Here is a 17,199-nt window from a genome sequence, read left to right as displayed (position 1 = left end):
TTATTCAATGTCTATGCATTGTTTATACTTCTATACATGAAGAAATTAAAAGAAATTTCCTGAATATTTTTTAAATCAAAAATACCAAATAAAAAGAGACAGTCACGATACGATACATTACGATCTGTTTGATCGTCTCTTTTTATAGGTGGACGAGGAACGTTCGCTGCCTGTATCTTCCGCCGGATCCTACGACAACAAAGCGTTTGTGGACCATCACGAAGTCCAGCGTCAAGTGGAAATGCGTACTTCGAGCTCCTTGTATTCGGAGACAGTTGCCGCCGAAGTGGAGACTTCCTCGATGACAGCCGCGAACGCCTCGAGGATCGTGGTGCCGCGACACCCCGTGGCCATTCCGATCGAGCCCAAGTTCGACGTGCAGATGAGAGTTAAGAGAGCGCCGCCGCCGCCGCCGAGCCCGTTGCCGTCGGAATCCGACGTTGCGAGCATCGCCCTCGAGAGAAATCTGACGACCATTCTGGAGAGAGAGGAGACCAGTCGCTCGCTGGAGAGCTCACCCTACCGAATGACGACCTTCTCCTATGTACCCGAGCTTCACGGACCACCGGGAGGTGCGTCATCGATCTCGACCATCTCTCGGCAGCAGACGCCGCCGGTCTACTCCAGAATTTTACGCAAGCAAGCAGAGAGGGAGACCACCGTGATCCAGGAGAAACTCCCGTCGCCGACAACCGAACAATTGCCGCATCACGAGATCCGTCGGCCGAGGTCCCTGACTTCGTTGAACACCGAACTCACCGAGACTCGCTCGTTGACCGAGGTGACGGACGCTTCGCACGCCAAGTACCGAGTGGCGAGCATCCTAGCGCCGACCCCACCGCCGCCGCCACCGATCGCGCCCACCACGTCCACTACCACGACTCACACCGCCGTTCAACACCGTGAGCATCGTCTCTTGCGCGAAGAAATGACCGAACCGCTGGTGGAGCCGCAAGTAGTCGCGCCTCGTCGCCCGGAGATTACGACTCACGAGGTGGACGACGTGTTCCTGCGTACCGTTACGGAGAAGAAGACGATCGAAGACGTGGAACGTCACAGTCGCCAGATCACCGAGTACCGCGCCAGGTCTCAACCACCGCCGGATCTCAAGTGGGACGTCACAATCAGGAACTATCCAACGGAAGATTTACCGGCGCCACCGCCGGAATGGGAAAACTTCTCCGATGTTAGCTCGGCCTCCAATCTGACCATCACAAACGAGCCGACGAACCATCTCGCGGACGACGAGCCGGACGTGCACATCGAGCCGACTTACACCACGCGCGCCGAGATCCCGTGCCGGCCACCACCCGCTACGCGTCGTTCCCTCGACGACTCCGATGCCGATTGGTACACCAGGTTGGCGCGCGTCCTGGAGCCACGTTACGCTACCGAGTTGACGGACGAAGAGCGTGCCAAGTGGCGCGAAATCATCACGACGGAAAGCACGCTGCGAACCCTGCTGACCGAGGCAGTGGTTAAGGAGGACTACGAGCTGATACGCAAGGACGCGAGATACGTAAACTTGTTCCCGCCGGCGAAGTGGGATGTGATTATCCGAATCCTGAGTCCGCCGTCGACGCACGCCGGCTCCACCTCGTCCTCCAGCCACGGCAAGAACCATGGACAGAGGTACAAGCGGTCTAAATCGTCGGAATGGGACACCAGATCCAGACGGTCCTCCCTTCCCACTCTGTACGAATACGAGAGTGACGGAGGCAGCTCGGCGCGCACCTTAGGCACCCAGAGTCATCATCTCCAGACGTCGCAGTCTGCCACGACTATGAGCGGACAGATCGTCGGCCGTCCACGCCGACTGGGCGGTTCTATTCGTTCGCGGGGTGCCGGAGTTGGCAGCGAGGCCGATCTGAGATCGATGTCCGAGATAACCGTCCGCGACTTCGCCCGGATGGACAGAGACGACCTGACCAGCTTGAGCTCCTTCGAAGGCGCGGACTCGCTGGTCAGATCGCTCAGCCAGCCCAGCCTGGCCAGATCGGGCTCGGAATTCACCGAGCATTGGGGCATGCCTTCCGGCAATCTGCCGCCGTGGGCAACCACGGAGGACGGCGTCAGCTCCGTGGAAACGACACCGAGGGCGATCAGGAGGGGCGACAGGCTGGAGGTCCTCGCCTCCTTCGACGAGCACAGACGGGGCCCGTCCATCACGAGATCGAGTCGATATACCGAACGGGAGCTCAGCGTACGCGTGACGGAAAGTCAGAGGGCATCGGACTGGTTTAACGACAACAGTTCCGAGCCAGAGATGCAGATCTGAGCGGTTTGCGAAACAGATCACAGATACTCGAATCTGTCTTTACCTCGAATCCTTTGCGGAGTTGACATTCCTGGATCTCGACGAAGGTCTGAACACAGTTACTAGGGATGAATGTCGATAATATGGGCAACACCGTACCATTTGCACGAAATCAAACCTCGAGATCATCTTTTTGTAACTCTTTGAGCAGTGAATCTTTTAATATGCAACAAAACTGGTTATTCGAACCGGTTAATTTCAATCGTGTCAATATTCAGCGCTATAAATAGCGAAAATACGAATTATATCAACAGATACTACAATTATATTCCGAAAAATCGACAATTTTTTAAAAAATTCTGAATAGAGAATTAAAATTTCAATTCCGAGATTCTAGTAGATTTTAGATTTTAAATAATGTTTGAATATGAAAGATGTATGCTGTTCAAAAAGTCAAAAGAATGCCGCGAACTGGAAGGAGATTCGTTGAACGATCAGTAGAGTTTTCATCTTGATCTTTTGCAACTTCCACGTTTTTCATTCTATCGCGAGCCACAATACGATGGATTATGATTTATATACCGGTATCGCTCGTATTTTTCTTATAGACACCATTTCGGTCGATGTCTACGTGACTCGCACATTACGAACGTATGCCGCGTTTATTTCGCTCTCAACTCGGGACGTCCTATATGATCGATATCTTGCCAAGAATGAGGCGCAATGCACACACACACACACACACACACACACACACACACACACACACACACACACACATACACAGCAGCAGCGACGGAATAACGTTCTGCAATTGTAAAATGCACTTTATTTGTAGCGGCTAGCCCGCCGCTTTCTTTCTTCCGTTCTCTTATTCGTCGGTTATACGCCGCTGCCCTATCTTCCTTTATGACTCATGACCGTTCACTGCCGATTTCATCCTCGCGCCCGACAGCTCGAGGATTCACGCTCAACCGCGCAAATGCAGAATTGTCCCAATTTCGGGAATCCATCTCCGTCTCTCCGACGTCAAGATCTCGTATATCACGATATCCCGAAATTTGGGGAAATTCGGTCGCCACTCTCTTCACACGTCACTCGTAACGCGAGACGCATAGACCCGTGTTAGTTACCTGGTCTCGATCTCGGCACGAGTGGGTCTGCAGATTCTGGCAAAAGTACCCCGTTGTAAAATTATGCACAGTTCTATGCAGAAATTAAGCCATTAAAGCCTATCTTGGTTGTCACTTTTTATATCGACAGTTGTATTCAAATAATTATGCGCAACTTTTGTAATTCGCTGCACGTTCCGTAAACTATAAAAAAAATTGTCAGAAATATTTCGTGGAAAAGTACATACGTCGAAAAAAATCTTAAAACTTCCAAGAATTATGGCTTCAATGGATTAATCGACAGAGTCAATCCCACAGGGAATAATTCAAGGAAAAAAATTATACGATGGGAAACACAATAAATAATATAGCGTAATCATATATGAGAGGACTTGCTGTCCGCGCGACGCAGTCTGTCCTCAGCTTCCTAACGTTCGATAGATCGGGAGATCTCTCTTTCGGAAATCGTATAGGGGACAACACGTAGCTCTCACAACTAAAACACTCCCGTTTTGCGGTTAACTGCGATAATAGTCTACTTAAGTAGGTAACGAAACACACGGTGCTGGGTTATACGCTTCAAACATTAGCTAGAATTCTCTCTGCGAGAACATTTACCTATAACCCCGTCCTCGCTCCTTCCTCCCTTCCCCCACCACTCTCCTTTTTTCAAGCAATCCTTCCGATTTAATGTATTTCGTCGGAGTATCTGGGCTCGGCCGAGATACGTATCGACCGACACGGTACGTTGGCGCGTATAGATAGGTACATTTGTAATTACGTACGTTTATGGCTAATGTATATTTACACGTAATTTTTAAACTATGCGTAACTCTCTCCGCGCTATCCTCGTGCAGTCATTAGAAGCTTACGAAGTCTTCCGAATCCCTGAGCTGCAAGACGGGAGAGAGAGAGAGAGAGAGAGAGAGAGAGAGAGGAGGTATTTGAAACTTGCAGATTCCATTAATATATTATGGTGCGGCTATAGTTCTCGCGATCGTACGTAAATCGCTTCGGAATTTCCTCGTTCGCCTCGGCGATCTTTGATACGTTGCCACCAAGCAATGATATTATCCTACGCTTTGCTTGCGTGTGCTTATTAAAATTATCAGACTCCAATCGCAAGCGTGGCAGATTGGAGTGTAATGTCAAACTTGGAGCTTATCTCTGGAGGGATATTTGCGCGAATGTTTAATGCAATAATATAAAGTGTCGCAAGTCGCAATGTAACAGTACCTATTCGTACATAGTCTCTTAGGGTGTTCAAAATTCTCGATAGAAACTGTCTCTATTATTCTCGTGCAAATAAAATATACATTCGCCGTATACCGACAGTTAACTGTGTGTTGTGTTATAATTTATAATTGTAATACAAAGTTAACAGTAATAATGGCAAAACGATTTATATTACTTGCTATTCGTACGCAATTTAACGCGATCAATGACGTGTGAATAAAGATGAGCTCGTTTTTCGCATTCAATAGTTAAAACCTGAGATAATTGTTCGCAACGAAATAAATCTGTCCAACAAATCGATATTACATAATAATACATTAAGCGCGTGGTTTTCTGCAAATTTTGTAGAGCACGGTGCGTATTAGAAAACAGTCACATTGTGAACGCTTTCTTTATATGTAATTGTAAATCAAAATCGATAATAAAGTTAATATGCATATTTTAAAGAAGAAATACATCGGAAGGAATACCGAGACCGACGTTAAGCGCATACATGTAAATCGACGAATGAAACATAAAGCGCACATGAAAGGAATATTAAACGCGGACAACGGGGTAATAAATCATATCGAGAAATTATATAACTGGTGTTATCAACGTCGAAGTTTTTATCTCGACGTCGGTAACATCGAGTTTTCATGATGTCTTCTAACAAAGAATCGCTGTCGCGAGCAGGATTCGATGTCGAAGAAAAACGAGAAGATGCCTGAGATAAGAGAAATTAATGAAACGCTTGTATTTAACTTGCGGAAATACGATTAACGTGAAATGGGAGTACTAAAGTGATATGCGTTGAAAGCTTTTATCGGATGGAATAACGCGCTATACTGTTAGAAATTAACGTAACTGATAACTCCTAGATGCCTTATCTATATACATATATTTTTATATCGAATTTTGTAACGGATGCAATTTGCATTTAGATCGTTCGATTTTCTCGACTCGGACGTGCCCGTGTATAATATTTCAGCCGAGTGCTCGCGTAAGCGCGAGTGAAATGAGTGCTACTGGGATCGAGACAATGAAACTTGAGAATCAGATTGAAGGAGAACAGAGGGAATCGCCTCCTGGTAAAAAATGGCGATACTTTCGTTGTCATTGATCGATAAGCGGTGGATATATAAGACCGAACTAAATTACAACTTCTAATGAACACTGACAGTCCACGAACCGCGTGTTTAAGTGCGTTGTAAATCATGTAACTCTCGTCGCCTCATATTACTCTGCGGAAGATTAATTTACATGGCTCGATGTGTTGTCGAAGTTATGATAAAATAGCGCAAGTTCTCGACGGTAATCCAGGCCCGCGCGAATATATGGAGAGTGTAATACGATCTTTGGAGCGAATTCGGAGAGCATGGCTATTAATAAAATTCATTACTAAAACCAGGTTTGTACTGTTATTTTTATTGCCGAAATATATAACAAACTCTGACTTTACCGGAGAAATCCAGCGCATCTACTGTACAGTGTCGTCTCGTTTGCGCAAAAGGGATTCTTGTTCCAATCTCAGAAGAGTAGTTACTTTCCTCCGATATACGTAATGATTTTACTTATAAGCAATATTAAATAGCACACCCGGCTAGATTGTCCGGAAAAACACAAAACGGTCTAAATTCCAATTTCAATAAATATGTATAAAATGCAATATAAAAATGAAATGCGTAGATTTCAGTTAAAATTGAACCTATCAAAGATATTTTTCAAACATTTACACACACATATATACACACGGCACACATGCTCACGTTCACGCAAAATTTCGACTACTCAATAATATATATTCATCATGTCAAAGAGAAGGATATCGCGCGAGAAAAGTGAAAGGTATAAGAAATAGCATTTGAAAGAATGCCGATGCAAGGCGGTAGCATCTCTCATGATAATCAGATTGATATCGCCTGCGAGAACTCATCCGGACTGCTCGCTCGGAACAATCGGGGGAGTCGTCTAAATTAATTACGGGACGAGGAAAGAATTCCGCAAAGAGGAACGCGGTGGATTCATTAAGATCGGCAGCAGCTCGGTGCGATCACGGCGAATGATCCTGAGGTCACATCAAAAAGAGAGACGGAAGGAAACGAAGGATGAAGAAGAGAGGGAGAGGGGAGGGAGAAACATATCACATAAGAGTCTACAATTGCTTCGCGATGTCCTTTGATCGATCCCCCCAGTGGAAAAAGACGCGGAAAAGGCGCGCCGCCGGCCGTCTCGCTCGCTCTCGCAGATATATATACGTGCTTGTTTTTCCGAAAACAAGTTCGTCCGTCCGAATGTCGCGTACGTACGTACGTATACGTACTTTCCTTCTTCGACCATGCGGGGCGGATCGACGCATGCGTTTTTCTCGCGCGCCCGCGTACCCTTCGCGGGGATTATCTTGGCCGTGAATCGAGCAGTCTTCCACGGTCGTTCCCGAGCTTGGTCCCGATCCACGGGGGTGCACGTTTTCCTCCTGAGGAAGGATCGCGCGACCGGACCGCTCTCGCGCGTCGAGCCTCGCTCGAGGACCGCAGCAGCGTGCGGATCTCGGAAAGCCGCATTAATGCACGCGCTGTGGCACGCGTCGTCTCGTACCTACATAACGCGATACATCGGTGGTAAAATGACTCCGAAAGGGGTTGGCGCGGTGCATTCGCGGGACACGTGTCGTTTAAAGGTAAAGCGAGAATCGCGATGTGAGACGTACGTTAAATATGTCATTTTCCTACGAGTGAACCGCCGCGTTAACGAGTTTGATATCGAACGAAAATTCGAGCACGTTGCGAGACGTGCGCGTTGACGTTGACGCGCGAACGCGATTTCTATATTTGTCGCCTCGTTGTGTCTTATTGTTAAAGATTCGACACACAGTGGGCCATCGCGCTCGTCACGCGTCGCAAACTAATTACGTTTATTCAAAGTGTATATTCGTTGCGAGATATTTTGCCAACGCGCGACGCAGGTGCCGCGTCTCAACTATTTAAAAGGATAGAATAGCTGATGCTTAAAGCGCATGCATGTTAATTACAAGTTATATACGAGGTATACTGCATACACGGAAACTCTCTCGCAACACGGAGTTTCGCAGCGACGCCGACGTGTAATTGCATTCAAAGTTACCCGATGATTAATGACTAAAATTACCCACAAAGTATCTTAAACAATTTTCTTTTTAACGTGTAATGTTCGATTCGGTCGATATTTATCTCGAGATTTGATCTCAAAATCAAAGTTCTCATTAGACCTTGTGCGATGGAATAAAAGTTTTCATTAGATCTTATTTCTACAGAATTAATTCTATAGAATTACTTTCAGAGAGGCGTGTTAAACTCAAGCAAAATGATCGCAATCAGGCTGCGGCTATGATTATTATTATTATTATTATTATTATTATTATTATCTTTATAACACATACATGTGAAGCGTGTAAAAACTAAGTTTAACGATCAATAGCAGCTTAATAATACGAACGAGCTTAATAATAATACGTGTCTCGTGCCGAAGCTGTAGGGCTGTGGGGCGTAAAAATTTTAATAGTAATTAAACTCTGACGTATTTGCATATTTAAATAGGAAGTTTCAATTAATTGCTATCATCAGTGTAACGACGATCACAAATAGCCAATCTATTTTCGCGTAACGCCAATTAAAATTCATTTATACAATCCACACATTTATACAATCCACAGTTTAATTAGCAAGACATTTAACGTCGAGTGTTACAAGGTCGCAGCGAAACGGTGGAATTTGGATTAATTTGGATAAATCGTCTCAGAGAAACGATTCGAACTCGAAATTTGACGTATCAATTATGGAAATTGAGATCGCGTTCTGCGGATATTTAATTAAACGTAATACCCGCGCGTATTATTCCACGTGTTCACGGAAGAATAAATAGCGGAAAAAAAGTTTCTTGGCGTAAAACTTGCGTCGGACTCCACGAGAATCCCCAGATGCGTGAGCTCGTGCATAACTGACGCGCAGTAAGGGCTCGTGCACGATTACTCGTTTAAAGGCTATGCAATCGTTCACGCACGGGTAACTATATACGCGACATGTAGACGTTACGTTCTGCGTGCTCGAAACATGGAAAAGCTCGCGAATAATTTTCCGAGTTACGATCGCGATTCGCGTCGCGCCGTTTGCGCGAGTCCGACACTGTACCGAAATGACTGCAGACCGAGAATAACTTTGCGAATTTGTGAGACTATAAACCGGTTACTCTTACTCTTAAAATACAAAGTGTAATATTAAAAGTAAAAATTCTCTTCATAAACGCAATGATTCCGACAGAAGCGTGGACATAATATTAATGTTCATCAACAAGGTGCAACATATGATCTTTCTTTTTTAGATCCAATAATCCGCGAACAAAAGGTGGTCCTCTGTCTCTTTCACATTCTGTTAATATCTATCGTCAAAGAAAAGAGTGCGGTTAGTGCGGTACGACAAAGAAATTCGTGGCAAACCTAACAATTTCAACATTAGAGATTTTTACCATCAGATACCGGTATATTCGCTATCAAAAAGAGCCAAGTGCGACGCACGGAAGATTCTCTCTCAACGATGATAATCGCAATACGGAGTGACAGCTTTCGCAGCATCCACTCCACACGCGACGACCGTTAATTGACTCGGTGAGGCGCGAGCGATAGTTTAATAGCCGCGCGTTCGCGCGCGAACAGAGGCTATCGCGATGAGAAGGGGCGAAGGGAGAGAAGAGAGAGGATCCCACACGAGAAGAGGAACATCTACGGCGAGGGATGACGACGTGTCTACGTGGGGTGCCGAGAAGCGATGGTGGGGCTAGATGGTGAGGCAAAGCGGCAACGGACGACGCGAGTTATGGTGGCGAACGACGCCGATGGATGGTGGGGTTGAAAAACGGCGCGGCCAGTTACGGTCGTACGGGATAAGCCCATCGTGCACTTGCGATCAGTCGGGAGGGCGCGGAAAGTAGATTCGACGAGGATACCGGAACGGTTGTGTCGGAAGAACCGGAAGAACTCGCCGAGACGATGGCGCGCCGCTCTTGGCGGGATGCCGCGAAGATACCAAACGCGAGTACGGCGATACGAGTGATCGAGGCCAACGATATCTCTCTCCGTGACGGACAGAGGGAATTCGATTAACGAACTTGGGATCTCCTTCGACGAATTCTGCGAGCCACCTTTCGCCAAGAAACGAGGAAAGATCGCTCGTACGGCGATCGAACGGTGAGGAGGCCCCTTAAACGAAAAGTTTCAAAAAGTCTCGCGTGTAATTGAAAGGGGGATTCGTGTTTATCCCAGTTTGAGAAACTCGGGTTGGGATGCTGCCGCTTCCGCCGAGTGGAGTTGCCGAAGATCTTTGCGGAGAACCGGATCTGGCGAGGATAAACTTCCTCGTGGGAGGAGATTACGCCGGCTGAATGGGGAATCTTCTACTTACGAAAAGGCTCGCTGTTCTCGGGAAACGCACGACTGCTCGGTGGAAACTTTTCGCTGGCCGCGAACGTAAAAATCACGAGGATACACGAGCCGAAGCGTAAAGTGTCGCTCCGGTGATTTGTTTTTCGTCCGACGATCGAATAACATGGGGAACGGTCGCGTATAACCGAATCGTGAACAACATCGGCGTGACAGACAGAGTGATATCGAAAATGAGTTCTCTACGACGAACGATCAATCAATCGGCGAAGGAAGGCTCGTCCATGCGAAGACACGCGCTCTCCGGGCCCACTACGAAGAGCATGAAAAACGTCGCTAATGCAAACGCGCTGCCCGCTTCGCCGATGCGATACAGGACCAAGTACGAGCTGCGAAGCATCAGTTTGGAGGGCAACAAGGTGCTACCATGGACCGCAAGGTAAGGGAAAGTTGGATTATTAACCCTTAAATGCCACACCTCTCAAGAATCTCGTAAATGACATGAGGGGTCTAAAAGACCCCAGCATGAAAAATGTCTCCTTACTCATTGATTTTGCTTCCTCATAGAGGAAGCTGTTTTCGTAAAAAAAAATTTTTTTTAGTTGCTTTTGCCAATGTGTTCAGAATGTTCTAAAACGTCGAAAAATCGCTATTTTAAAAAATTTCGGTATGTGTGTATGTATGTGCCAAATTTTTTAATCTTTAATTATGAAAATTTTTTTCAATGTTGTTCAAGGCTTAGAAAAGAGAATAAAATGCTTAAATCGTTAAAATTTCACGTTCAACATAGTATAACAAATTAAGTAAACTGAGTACTGCTATAGTGTACAAACGGGTAGGTCACGCACTCAACCATCATCAATGGGAGCATGAGCTCCATTTTTGGCAAGAACATTTGAAAACATTTCATTCTAAAAGGTCTGGGATCCGCTGGACCTCACGGGGCATTTAAGGATTAACTTTCTTAGATAACAGACCTTTCCCGCAAGCTCGTAGGTGTCTTTTGACCGTAACCACTAACGTATCTATGAATATCACAAAGGAAATTGCTTATTTTTATCTTTGTCTTCGATTTGAAAAATTATCGTTAAATAGCGATAACAGTAATGCGCATAATTAAAATAAATAAAATTAATAATTATATAACATAAAATAAAACAATACTTTTTTTCTCTCGAAGAATGATATACGTAGAAATTAAATATATATTTTGTATTAAATAAAAAAAATAGGCATATAAATTAAATATAATAAAAATTTTTTTTTTAATAATTTGATGGATGAAGGGAAAAATAAGTTGTTGCTCTAATAAATCTTATCTGTGAATTATTCAAGAGTAGAAAAGATCTTACGGCTTCGAAGAAAAACTTCGAAGAATAAGAAGTTGAAACTTTCAATCGTAATCCCAAGAACTGGGCTTACTTGATACGGTATAGACTATACGGCGTGAGCTCGCGGAAGCGTGTATATCGTATATAATGGTCTCTTCAGCGAAATCAATTTTGTGTGCTTCACCTTGAGTTGTCTTGTATTCGAAACAGATACTGCCGCGACTTGGGAGTTTAATAGTTCTGAGATTAAGACGTTAAAGACAGAATGAAACCACAAGCAAACCAATCGATCCGATATATAAAGCCGAATAATCGCGGTCCTTGCAACTGGTTTACCGCCGCTGTCGCTCGCTGATATTGATTGATGAGGAAGAGGGTTTTGATCCCCCGCGACCGATACACACCACACACAAGTCCGCGCCCGCTTAATTATTTAATCGCAGAGACGAGACAAAGCTCTGAGACTTCCGCCCCGGAATTGCAGATCGCAAATGAATTGTTAATCGTCGAAGTTACGTTACGTTAAACATTGAAATTATTGCTTGGCTCGACAGTGATAAATTTATATTGCAACTTTTTTATTGCTATACGTGTTCTCGTCGGTAAAACAACCATTAAAACAATGTTTTTTACGACATGTTTTATCGTGCTACGTTCTTAGTTACGTAGGAAGTTTATGATTGAGGAAAAGATAATATTAGCTTGTGTTATAATTGTTAAATAAAACTTTCTCATCCGTATTAACCGACAAGACACTTTCGTCCGATTTTTAAATTCCATTTTGCCTTGATTACTTCGTTCAATTACTTACGTGTGCGCTTAAAGATGGTACGATCGATATGATGTGAATAAGAGTTTGCAGAATGTTAGAAAGTACGTTCAAGAGTATTCCGATCATAATATTATTGCTTCGATAAGGAATTCTTCCAAATTATTTTTTCTCATAACACAAACGTGTATATTCTCAAGTGACTGAAGTTTGCTTGGAAATTCGATAAAGAATTTTCAATACGTAATTAATCAATACGTGTGAGATTACGTTTTATTATTTTACTAAAAAATTATACAATACGTCTTATATTTTTAGAACTTTGCTCGACCTTGGGGGTCGTCTGTTTTTTTATTCCTAAAACAAAATCATCGAACATCCATGCAATAATACTGACGTTGCTAAACAATATACCGAAAGGAATTCGGCGGAAAGTTTTAATTAGTGAGCATTCGAGCGGGTGATGACTTTAAAATTAGTTAATTAGTTTCGTAATCTCGATTGATCGGTATCGAATGGGACATTAGCCGTGCTTCTTAATTGAACCAACGTCAACCGATCGTGTGAATGCCATTAGGGCACGATAAAGCCGACTACGATAATCGGCAACGAGCGGGTGGATTGCAGTATGCAAAATCCGGGGCGGATGCGGACGCTCTTTAATCTCTCGGACGACGACGTACGTAAATCTGCGATACAACGTGCATTAAACGGTTACGAGTGCGCGCTCATAACGCTGTACGATTTACGAGCGGCCGGTTGAAAATAATTTGAAGAGGTCATACGTCTTGGAGAGAGGAAAGAGAGAGAGCGCGACGCGGCGCGGCATCGCGCGAATTATTCTTGGCATATCGTTCGACTGCACGCGGCCAGGCACGTGCCAGATACGGTGTGCCGTAAAGATATACCGAAACGATAGACGGTCCCTTCCCTCGGGATCCACCCCATTATTTTTGATCAATTTGCAAAGTTAACGTGCAAAGACTATGTGCCGCGTTATCTCTCGGGTCCGACGCGAGTGCGCGCGGAGTTCGCCGGGTTCGCATCTCCGACATCGATTTTTAATATGCCAGCTACAAGCGCATTAATTAGCTCCTCTTAACGACCGGAGCGTATCTGAATTAATTCCGCGTCGGAACGTTTTCCCGATGTAATCGAGTGGCGATGTCGCATTTTCGATTGTTACGTTTAATATGCTACGTAATCTTCGATTTATCTCCCAAGTAGAAAGAAAGATAGCAGTTAAGGAAGACGAAGAAAAGAGAAAACTATCCGCGATGCTGTATTCCCGGGAAAGGAGATATCGAAAGTCAACCACCAATTTTCGAGTATCGAAAAAGCGTACAGTTCCACGTAACGAACAGCGAGATAGGAACAAAAAGAAATATCGTTAACAAATTTTGTTATTAAATTTAATACCGATGACGAAATATTCAACAGCGATCCGATTCGTTATTGCGGTGTAATTAGCTATAATTGATGTAATTAGCTATATAATTTACAATAATGTTTTATGATTCATGTTTATTCATTTGCGTCTGATGGACGTATTACAATTAGGATATAACATTGCGAAATCACCACATTGCAGCGACAAGATATTCCCTCGCTCTGTCCCAGCAAATTCTATTACTATTTTCGACTATTGTTTTATGACACGAGATCGTGTCGTACCTGAATCGTTCAAAATTTAATTGCTTTATCCGGCAACGAGGCGTTCAAGCGAGAGACACCGCCTTCTTTACGATCCACTTCGTTTCGCCCGTGGGAGATAATGAGATTAACCCTCCCTGCAAAGACGCGTAAACTACCGAATAGGTAGAAAGCCATAGGTATATTTTTCGCCATAAAAGGTTCCTCTCCTGGCGTCACAATGTTATAATGTCAGCGGAAAGAATTCCTTTCGCGTTCGTGCGCTAATTACACATTTCTGATATTATAATCCCGTGCAAGGTTATCGTGGAAACACTGAAAAAACTCGACTCATCGAAATTCCGTTAAAGTTCCTCGATCGATAGACTTGACAGCTTCGAAAATGTTCCCCTACTGAGACATCGATTCGTTGGATTATTGTCTAGAGAGTTATTTCTTAGTGCGCTTCGAGAAAGAAAAACGCTTTGTTGTAAAGTAAAGCATATTAAAGATATCGAAGCGCGAAGAAAGAAATAAATCTAAAATAAATCCATGTGTGTATGTTCACTTTATGTCAACATTATCGTTATGTGTTAACGGTACAATTTTTAAATACGTAAAATTTTTTATATACGTTTTTCATTTAAATAACTAAAATTATACGAGTATTATCTTTCGATGAGAATCTTCGCGGAGCCATGTCAGCAGTCGATAAAGTATTAAAAGTAGTTGAAGAAGAAACTGGTCTAGCGGCAACCCCATTACTGATATTAATCCGAGAGGAATTATGGCAGCGGCAACAACAACAACGCGCGATATTGCCGGCGAGTGGCTCCGCGATATCGGATTTCGGTGCCTCGCTCTTTATAATTAACCCTTTTGCTATTGGACTCTGGGCCGAGTGTCCGCTGCCGCTCTTTTGTGTCAAGCCGATCAATCTCGATCACGCTCGACCGAGTGGAAGTCGACCGCGGCATCTCTCGATCGAACGTGGGGGCACCGGGGCGAGGCGGAAATATGGAGCACATAAGGGAAGCGAGATGAGGCGGCGGCGAAGGGCGAAGGGGGCGAGAAGGGAGCGGGGGAAAAAATCCGCGAAGAAAAACGGCATTACACGGTCAGCCAAGCGGAGAGAGTCGGTATCGGGTGTTAAGCCGACGGTATTATACTATAGTCGCGGAAGAACTCGGGTGTTTTTCGATGACCCCTGTCCGCGAGTATATCGTTCAATTACGTCACCGCGCTACTGGCCCGCATTCGAAAGCACGGTGTATCGATTTTGCCGATGCATGGCATAACAAGACTTTCGTAGGCAGCGACGACGCGCCGTCCTGGCCGTCGCTAAATGGAGGATACTGGCTTTGACACGCGAGTTAATATGACCTTCGACGAAGCTACTTGATGAGTAGCCTCAATGACTCCGGGTCGTTAACCCTTTCGGCCGATGAGGCTTTAAATATAAGCTTTACACGCGAGCGTGATATGCAATTACTCGCATTAATATTCGGACACCATGATTTTTGAGAGATTTGTTACTTTTTAAACACAATTTTTGTCGGAATAAAGATTTCTTGAATTTATTATAGTCGCCAGAAACGTAAATTTTATTTATTTAATTAATACAGTTTTAAATTTAACATATTAAATGAGTTTTTTAAACAGTAAATGAGATTATGCTTAATTCTGATATTGCAAAAATATTCGGACACTCAACAAGACATAATAATATAAATATTTATATTAACGAGATAATAATAATTTAGTATTTTGTTGAATAACTTTTTTATTTAATACCGTGCTGCAAACACACATTTGGGCATGTTAGAAATAATTTCCGAGTATTATCAATGAATCTCATAAATTTTTTATAGGATTTCAATCTGGCGACTGTGGTGGAGGATGTTATACCTTTGGGCAATTTTATAGATAATAAGTATTCTTAAATTCTTAATATTCTTCGCAATTTGTGTTTTCCCCACCCCCTGTCCTGGATCATTATTTATTTATGTGTAAATAGGATTCAAAAAAGTCTCTTTAGTACACATAGTATAATTATAATTGTAACATCAATAAGAGATGCGAAATAAAGTGCTGAAAAGAAGAATACAAAAATAACAAATTTACAACTCACGGTACAAAACAGATAAGATCTAACGAAGACAGTAAAGTATTGATCGTTTAAAAGTTAAGAGATGTTTGAAAAAGTCCACGCGATCGGAGAATTCGTTCACCAGTAAGCACATCTTATTCAGGGGTTTGACTTTACCATAGAACCCAGGTAGCACGTGTTAGTTTCATATACGTTTTTCGAACGTATACATAGTTTCCTAACCGTAAAGAACCATTAAGAAACGTTTGAACAAAAATGTTTTTGAAACCATGATTTATAAGAAACGTATTTTTTACGTTTCTAGTTTCTACACTTAACAAAAATACCTACTTGTTAAATTTTTCCTTTCAAAATTATAATTTGCTTTATCTATATATATAATAACTTTAATAGCCTTTTTTGAAACATTTAAATTTATATTGCACTAATTATTGTACAAAATAAATCATTTTATCCATGCACATATATCCACTTATTTACTTAAATTAATTTTGTTTCACCGGTCTTAATCTATTTGTCATCGGACAAATCTGAGCTTAGAAAACTTCCAACAGTTGCAAAATAAACGTACTGCTGAACGTGGCATTGAAAAAACATTTAATTATACGTGTGTTCCGTTTTGAAGAACTTCCTGAACTGGTGCACACATCAGTGATGCAATTAAGTTAGAGTGAGACAAGTATATTGTGTTTCACTTTAACTTATTGCACGAATGCGCACCAGTTCAAGAATTTCTTCGAAAAAGAATAGACGTCACAGATGGTATTGCATAAAGCTTTTAGAACATTCTCACGCATGTCTCAAAGACGTCATAAACGTCTTTATCTAAAATGTCTTTATCGTTAAAACAAAACGTTTCTATAATAGTTTTTTAAACGTTATTTTATCGGAAAAGAAACGTTCCATCGCGAACGTTTTTCGAATGGACATTTTTACTCGTGAGAAACGTTCCTAGAAATCGGTTATAGAACGTTTCAAAAAAACGCTTATAAAACATTTCTGAAACGTGTACGTGCTACCTGGGTAGCGATAAAATTGCCGACAAAGCTACACCATTGATACACGGCTTCCGATAGGTTGAAAATTTTGTCGCTATCGCCTCGCATTGTGTAAAAAACTTAATACGGACACAGATTATATCATTATAATATACCAGATCTGTTGCTCTGTTGCGGTATCAGATTGTTATACAAACTCATGAAGAGTCACGCACTTTAGTTCAATTATCGGCCGCTTGGTGCCTATCGCATTGTATCTTATAACGTCGAAAGACACTCGACTGGTTTCTGTACTTAAATGAAAACGCGTACAATGCACATTAACGTGCGCCACGCAGTTTCCTAAGTTTGTTTAATATAAACAT

General features: G+C 43.2%; 3 protein-coding genes across 12 annotated transcripts in view; 2 read left to right on the top strand and 1 right to left on the bottom strand.

Annotated features, from left to right (window-relative positions):
- Positions 1–9,709, top strand: part of Pot (zona pellucida domain protein papillote) — a 33,835-nt gene extending 24,126 nt beyond the window's left edge. For both annotated transcript variants that reach the window (XM_077411673.1, XM_077411674.1), the window contains exons 6-7: positions 149–7,264; positions 8,941–9,709. In XM_077411673.1, the coding sequence (XP_077267799.1) occupies positions 149–2,278 (2,130 nt within the window). In that variant the 3' untranslated portion in view covers positions 2,279–7,264; positions 8,941–9,709. The remainder of the gene's footprint in view (positions 1–148; positions 7,265–8,940) is intronic.
- Positions 1–17,199, bottom strand: part of LOC143900397 (uncharacterized) — a 141,710-nt gene that overhangs the window by 103,204 nt on the left and 21,307 nt on the right. The window lies entirely within an intron of this gene.
- The window catches only part of LOC143900391 (GTPase-activating Rap/Ran-GAP domain-like protein 3), a 27,652-nt gene continuing 19,841 nt past the window's right edge, over positions 9,389–17,199 (top strand). Inside the window, exon 1 of the mRNA XM_077411667.1 lies at positions 9,389–10,433. Coding sequence (XP_077267793.1) covers positions 10,228–10,433 — 206 coding nt within the window. The 5' untranslated portion in view covers positions 9,389–10,227. The remainder of the gene's footprint in view (positions 10,434–17,199) is intronic.

Source organism: Temnothorax americanus, unplaced genomic scaffold (genome assembly GCF_048541705.1).
Source record: "Temnothorax americanus isolate GAGA-0224 unplaced genomic scaffold, ASM4854170v1 Scaffold3, whole genome shotgun sequence".
Taxonomy (NCBI): Eukaryota; Metazoa; Arthropoda; class Insecta; order Hymenoptera; family Formicidae; genus Temnothorax; species Temnothorax americanus.
Note: the sequence above shows the minus strand (reverse complement) of the source record. Positions and strands in the feature narration are given on the sequence as shown.